We start from the raw sequence: 8,201 nt of genomic DNA, 5'->3' as shown, positions 1-8,201 counted from the left end.
GTGAATAAATTTCATTCAATTTTTGTGCATTTCTAGGTTTGTAACGGTTGTTATATTTAGTGGAATAACTCTCACTATTTTCGTTTTCAGTTAATATTTGTATAAAATTAAATCCATAAACCTGTGTATTTTAAGTGGATTGGCAAAATGTTTCAGCATGCACTTCGAAATGTCACAACACAGTGCAGTCGATTAGTGTTACGAACGGTAACTTACTCTAAATAACTTGCTTAAAAATACATTCTTGGAAATAGGTTACTTAAATTTTTATTTTTATGCTAAACTGATCAGCTTTTTTAACTAGAAGACTGTACACGATACAACCCAAGATATAAAATTTCAAATAAGTCTTGATCAGTATTATTCATCAATTATACATTTAGTAACACGGTCGAAATTTATTTACAAATTAAGTAGTGGTTACCTCAGTAATACGAAAAAAAGTCGGACATCAAAGCTTATTTCAAATAATTGGAGTTTATCACTTCATAAGAGATAGCGAAGTAATATTTCAATCTTTTTTACTTAAATAAAACCAATTTTGGTCAGCGAAAATACACCTAGCTATTACGCGTAACCAGTTAGAGTGACGACTATACTTTTAAGTATATGTAGATCATTTGGGATTTTCTGTATGACACTTAGACTACTGAAATAAAATATACGAGGGAAGCAATGTGACTTAAATTCTATTAAAGCAAAGTTAGTGACTACACACTTCGAAGTGACCAGAAATATTATTATTGACAAACTAGCAATATAAATGTATGCACTTAAAAGAATATGATCCCCTTAGATATTCGTCAAGTCAGTCATATACAACTTAAAACTTGAAACAAATATAAGTTTCCCCGAATTCCTACAATTTCAACCAATATAGGAGGAATGAACTAGCAAGATACAAATCGGATAGGTCGGAGTATTAAGGTTAGTAGTGGAAAAAAAAGCAAAAACATTTGGTTTGAAAATGGTGAGTAAAATCGAGAGATGAGAAATACAAAGTTCTATCACAACCCAATACTTAGCAGAAAAGGGACATTGAATTCAAATGAACCCCTACAAATAAATTCTAGTCGTGTCGTTTAAGCTCTTTAATCATAGAATCCAGTGGTCTCTCAGATTCCAATCGGAAATAAGTTAAGAGAGTTAAATTGTGCTAACTTTTTTAACCTTCCGTTTGAGGTCGTTATAAGATGTTAATGTTACTTTTATGGTTCGATGAATATGATAAGCTAGCACGTGATGGACACAGTTTAATATTGCTCTGTGTCAATCTCATTCTTTCATAAATATATAACTGACACATTGATCTTCTAACTGATCTCTCTAGGGATTTCCTGTTACAACTTTTCTGTGTCCTGTGATTCACAGACAATGCAAAATCGCTCAAAAGCGTCATCAGAGTCCAGATATGTGCTCCAGATATAATGACACCTATTTATCGAATATCTTCATGGATGAAAGACAAGGGTGTGATCTGAATGTAGTTTAGTCGATTTTATCGGTCACTAGGTCAGATAATTTCTCACTTCATAATCGAGGTTGATCCCCTTTAACTGAGAACAAGTTTCTGAAGATACTTGCAACAGATGACGTCGACCTTTTCAAAAACGAGGCCGAAAGCCATGCTTTGACTTAACCTGTTTATTTGCGCGTTAAAGCCATCCGCTGCACTTAATAGATGGGAGAGCCTAGCTGTCTGAAGGATATCCGAAAGCTGTAGGTGGAGTTATTCATTTACTTTATCCAAACTCCAATCAGTGAAACAATGAAACATAAACGATGTTTTCCCCTTTACTTCTGAAGTCTTATTGATTACTTTAAGAAGAGGGAAAAAGCGATCATTGGCTGGAATCCACTGAAGAAAAACCTATACTGCTTTTGAACTTAGTGATATACATACACCAGTAAATTAATAAACATTGCAGTCAAGTATTTACAAACTCGATGGTCGAACCACACTGGTATCCCACATCATGAGATGAAGTCGTGTCAATAAGCAGACTTTGCGCTAAGTGCAAGATTAGAAGACACCGATTTTCATTGACAAGGGAAAATGAAATCGTAGCTGGTGAACGCTTTTGTTCGATCAGACATCAAAAGTTTCGAACTGCGGTTTGAGACGTAGTGTTAGAACGAGTAACAATACTTTGTGGACTTCAGCAGATCACAGTAGGGACTAATGCGAAGAAAAATCAAACCAGGTGAGGAGGGTTAAGAACATAAATACTAAAGGTATCATGAAATGATCAAATGAGTTTCATGGTGACAAATGTTTTTTCAAACGAAGTCAATTAACACTTCTCGGTTGTAAAAACTATAATTAGATTTGAAATGGTAAATATTTTGTGATTCATACAAACAAAATTATTCCTAAGTAATTACGTACTGAATTCTTGGATTTATACAAAAACATTAACGTTGGTCGATAACTATCTTCACGTTAAAATTCCATCGATGTGGATAAAACGTTTTTGGTGTGTTACTTTAGCCAGAAGTTTATCGTAATTTTTGACTTTTAGATTTCATTATTGTTCACTTACCTTATTTACTCCACATGGGCAGCGAGCTTCATAACTTTCTAATTCATTTTCATCAGATCTTAGTGTTTGTTGTTGAAATGATAAAGTGAGATCATCGTTTTCATTCACTTTACTCGCATTCAGAGAACCTAACTGTAAAGACAATGGAAATATAGACTAAGATACAGTCTATTTGTACAGTGTATTTTTCCTTAAAAGCTGATCGACCGTTTTATGTAATACTTGGGGCTTTCTCGCATTTTATAAAAAACATCCATCCCATTGTTTATTCTTTGAATAACTTAACAACGTTTAACTTAGTTGTTGTTAGAAACTTCCTTGCAAATGTTTGCTAACTTATATCGTTAGTTTAGTGCTACTAGACCAATTCAAAAATAAGATTCTTTTGATATCCTTCCCTGGTTACGTTTAGACGAATGAACTCCATTTAAACTTTTTCATTACTTTAAACTGACAACTATTCTAATCAGTATGAGGTAAAACCAACAAATTCCATACATTTAGCTGAACAATAGGAGAACTAAGGCCCAGTTTGTACAGTTTACCTGTAAATGGACATGAATCAGAAGTAGCATTAGAATCAAACTTCAATTACTTGAGTTCTTGCAAATTACATTATCTGTACGATATACACTAGTTTACCAATTTTCAAGTCATATGTGGAGATAGGCATGACAAACTTATTTTGTAAATAGTTCTTGATGTTGTTTATATTTATTCTGTTATTTTTTACAGTTTGTATATTTACCACAAAATGATTGTACTTGTGTACAAGTGTATGACCCTGAACACACTTTCTTCCATTGTTACACGCATAGCATGACACACGCTGTTAACTGCTAGCAAATACACTACTATACACACACCTCTCGTTCTCTATTGCTCGTGGTTGTGATAATTGAACTCTCAGTCATCTACTGTCTACGTTTATAGACTGCAACCACATTTATATTATATTCTACGTTTGGCTATATCACTGGAAGCACAACAATCTTATTAGAATCATTAATCATCTATAATTGTGGATTCTGGTACCAAACGCAATCTGAGCACACACAAGCCAGCTGACTTAATTAACGCCCATAAATTTTTCTTGTTTTTATAACGTGTAACTGATATTTTATAATACTACTGTTTGTACGCAACAACTTTATTACTATTTTTAAGCCCATATATTGTTTGGTCCACCATGAATATATAAGTCGAAACAATTTATAACTATTTTTTTAGGTAATTAGTTTGAAGTTTGGACACACAGTTGTGCTGCTAGTTTGTTTGTAGTTGTTTATCCACAAACTATCATAATTTTTATTGACCTCCTTCAAAGTCTTCATTTTGAACCGATGAATTTCATCAAATTGCATTCCTATTTCAATAATTTCTATCTAATCATTCAAAGGATCCAATTTATTGTCATACAGTTTAAAAGTGAACAGTTCATTTGGACATTTAAAATGTACAAATCATTTGAAATAGAATAAGTTTGTGTACGAATAACTGTTTAAGTTTACTGTGTCATGTTATCGCTCTATTATCTACTTATATTAATTATGATGTCATCTGACGACTGCGCAGTAAACTTTGTAGTTCATCAGATTTTCTGATTTTATTTAATCAAATGAATTGACTACGGTTTACACACATAAGCACTTGCGATTCAAATCTTGAGTTGTACTGTCAAATCCCTAAATTATTTTAATAGCTAAATGCCGGCAAAATACTCCTAATAGTTTGTTTCCAATCAAGCTTCAAATTCTAAACTAAACTTGGACGTCTCTAACAAAAAGAAACCTTAATTTTATGGTTAATAAAGCAAAGTCCCGTTGAATTGTTTAATTCATAATACGAATACTGAGTAAAATGATAAAACTAACCGAAAGTTCATGGATGCTCTCATCTTCTTGTGTTGATTTAGTAGATTTTACAGATCCGGCTAATAATCGTCGACTAGTCTGTATGTGCATTTTGATGCTACAACAACTTCTCTTTATGAAATAACACATACCTGTGGTGAGCCTGGTAACATAATGTTAGTTCAGTAAAATATGTTAACATACAGTTTTCACATTACCGAGCCGTATATTAATGTTATCTTCTTCAAAGTTGAAACTGACATTATCTGCATGTTTGAATCCAGGAGGAACGTAACTCTCTGGTGTAACTAAAATTAAAGCATAGACTGCATGTATACTGATAATTAATTTTGTGGTTCAATTATTTACTTTGCTCACTGTTTATTTATTTATTACTTTATTGACAACTAAACATGTCTTTTAGAACTAGCAATTTAAACTTCCTAAAATCTATCACTCAACCACGTAAGCTTAGGTCAAAATTCATCTCATAATAGCTTACTGCTTTCATATAACGAAAATCTGATTCTATTTTTGAGCGTTTTACATAACTATTTGAAGTTCTTTTATTTTATTTTTCATTGACTGCTTGTAGTCAGGTGAATAACTCAAAAGATCTTTCGTACAAAATGACGGTTTATTTTGTTTATGATTGAAGTTAATTTTAGCAACTCGCCACTCGTCTTTGCATTCAATTAAGATTTTAGGCTTAATTTTATTACTCCAACTTATAATTAGTTGTTTAAAAATTGTTTACTTTTTTATCAGTTACTGGTTGTGTCGTAACAACCTTACAAACAATGACCTAAGGTCACTAGGTGTTTTACTGTGACAAACAGCAACACACAAACATGTTACATTCAGTTGATTTGCTTGCAAAAGAAAACTAAACAAAGATACTAGTTGCTTTACGATGAATTTTAATCATAAACGTTAACAGAGAAATGTTCCAACTGAATTAATAAAATGGCTTTAGATAAGTATATAACCACTAAAGGATGACTGTAATAGAATCAAAAATAATCTGGAACAAGCATATACCCCGCTTTCAGTTTCATTTTCAAAAAGTTGTGCTCAACCTAATTAGGATAGGGCTAGTTTCCTAAGCTATTTTATTTATGAAGACTTATCTATATGAGCCAAAGACTTATTTCATCTCATCGACCGTATCTGAAGAAATACTAATAGCCTTTTGGGATATAATAACTAGATTCATCATTAAGTACAGCAAAGCTCGCCAACGAAGCTCATACAAATTAAAAAACAAATAGTAAAGTAGTTGAATCTAGAAAGAAGTCGTTGTTGAGTGAAACTCCATCTCCATATAAAGATGGCTAATAACATTTGCATGCTTGAGTCTTTTGCTGGGACTGTTATCTCATTTCGAATAGGAAAATACAAATGGAGGCGCACAGCTTGGTATATAAGTTATCAAGTAAGTTGCTGCCTCATATTTCGGTCTATTATTTCGTGATTTATGAAATTTACGTAATGAAATTCTGTGATTGACACTGAATACTTAAATATACCGTCTTTGAAATGTTTTATTCTAGTCCGTTTTTATAAAAAAAGCTGATCACAGCTTTTAAATGTCCAGCCTCCTTATTCCATCAAATTCATCTTGACCAACAAAAGGCTATATTTTTAATATTTGACATGCAAAATACTACCAGTTTTTGCACTAATGGTATAAAAACCATCTCCTTTTAAAAAATCACTCATGTAATTGTTACTACCGACATCACATGCACACACAACATGGATCTTTTTAAACTGATCAATACACAACTCTTAAACACAGTGTTTTGGAATAAATAGAAAACAACGGGTTGAATGAGGCATATACTCATGAAAATAACCATTTAAATATTAGACATTTTACCCATATTACTAAACATAAATGTAAAAAACCCAATCAACAAATTCTTAAAGCACATTAGCGAAGTGATTAAGCCTTGTGCTACCAACTCAGTTTTGAACCAATCTGACATATTATATGCTGTTATGCCGTGACTACAGAAGTTATTTGTCCCACATGCAACCGCCTTTGAAACTGTACATCACGGATATTAAAATAACAAACGCTTTTGTATGTTCCAGGAGTGTAGCATGATATTACGACCATAATGTGACGCAAGCAGTAAGAAGTTTTTTTAAAAAGTGGCGAGTAGTATGACATTATATTCACAAGTCTTTCCTCAGGTTTTTGATGAAATATTCAGTGCTATAATTTAAAACAAACCAAGAACGACTTCTTCTAAAACATTTTATCTGACCTTTGCTTTTACACTGACGTCAGCAGATTCGCGCGAGTATATTTGTTTGAAAACTATTACGTTTCCAGTGATGTGATGGCAACAACTACTGTAATCCCGTTTCTAGCAAACTGAGAATTACCAATATATGATGAAAATATTTTCACATCTATTTAATATTTGTTCCTCAAACTAGTAAATCCAAAACATAAATCACGAAAGCTCAATTACCTTGTCATCTTTTTAATCATGAATTTCAATCAGTGTACTTGTTTTTGGAAATAATATAGACCTTGAGTATTTTTTATGTACTTAAGGTTGAAAGTTTCAGTGGAAATTCCGGTCTAGAATACGCCGTTTCATGATTAAACTAAGTTCATCTGCATTTGTGAAGTCAAAAAAGGTATTCTTACATCATTGTTAATCTTAAACCTTCAGATTACTGAGTTTCAAGAACGACTCAATATTTTGAAATGAGTAAATCTTGTAAGTAAACAAAAATAAAAGATGTCAGCAATATTTAAAATATCAACCTTGGCAGTTAACGAAATTTTCTTAAAAAAACCGGTTACCTTCGTCGTAATACTGCAGTTTCATCGTTATCATTAGTTCCGATGGTAACTTGGATAATCTTTCTCCAGCAGTTCGAATATTTTTGAGTAGATTCAAAGTAGCATTCCGTACTTCGATTTCAGGGCAGTTTGAGATCTCGCATATAGTGCTGGGTTCTCCTTTGTTTTCAGTTTTTAAATCAAGTGATAGCTTCTCCTGGCCATAAGAAAGTCTGAAACAATAGGACTCAATGATGTTATATTCACAAATCTTGCTGGGATGTAAATCTTTGTCCGACAAATAAAGCGCAATGGTCGCTGATTTAAGCTAGACAAAATTTTATTCTGTATTGCTTATTAGACCTACAAAATGACGGTCGATGGCATCGAAACAACCCTTAAGCCAATAAACTATTTTTGAAGAAGCAGGTAAGATAGAGCTTTCCTTCAAAATCTTTAGCTCGATTCCTGAAAATTGAGTAATTTGATGTTGCTTTATACCTTCCAGTTGTTTGTCATGAAAAGCGGATTCAGGAAAAATATCCCTGAAATACAAAACATAAGATACTGCAACCGCAAACAGCTTTTTTATAAAAACCAGGGATTGGAGTTCGACTCCTAGCTCATTAGGAAACATTTTCGACCACTATCAAAAAGATGATAAGGAAGCCGAAGTTTACATTTCCAACATTCTGTTTAACTGCTATAGCTGTCGCCATTGTAGTGCCAGCGATAAAACGTTATGTCTTACGAAAACGCAGCACTGGAGATATTTAAAACAAACCTTCATACACCACTCATAACAATAACGATTGAGCTAAAAATGAGTTAACTGCTTTGAAAAAGGTCTCTTCTCAATTTTAGTTCCTTTATAAAGGTTTAGATTTGTGGTAACGTCTTACCTTCAGCCACACGATGTACAAATGGAAAACCCTGAGCCATCTTTTTTACATGCGGTGGTTTTTAATCGTTTAGTAGAGAGTCTCTGAGTCTAAAATT

General features: G+C 32.8%; 1 protein-coding gene across 1 annotated transcript; it reads right to left on the bottom strand.

Annotated features, from left to right (window-relative positions):
* Window positions 1–4,181: 4,181 nt before the first annotated feature.
* Window positions 4,182–7,937, bottom strand: HORMAD1_1 (HORMA domain-containing protein 1). The gene is made up of 6 exons (XM_051216944.1): window positions 7,883–7,937; window positions 7,704–7,848; window positions 7,570–7,670; window positions 7,224–7,530; window positions 4,601–4,704; window positions 4,182–4,514 (listed from the first exon to the last, which is right to left on the bottom strand). The coding sequence occupies exons 2-6, from the start codon at window positions 7,837–7,839 to the stop codon at window positions 4,491–4,493; spliced, it is 672 nt and encodes a 223-aa protein (XP_051065578.1). The 5' UTR covers window positions 7,840–7,848; window positions 7,883–7,937; the 3' UTR covers window positions 4,182–4,490.
* Between the last annotated feature and the right edge of the window lie 264 nt (window positions 7,938–8,201).

Source organism: Schistosoma haematobium, chromosome 6 (assembly GCF_000699445.3).
Source record: "Schistosoma haematobium chromosome 6, whole genome shotgun sequence".
In the NCBI taxonomy this organism is placed as follows: Eukaryota; Metazoa; Platyhelminthes; class Trematoda; order Strigeidida; family Schistosomatidae; genus Schistosoma; species Schistosoma haematobium.
Note: the sequence above shows the minus strand (reverse complement) of the source record. Positions and strands in the feature narration are given on the sequence as shown.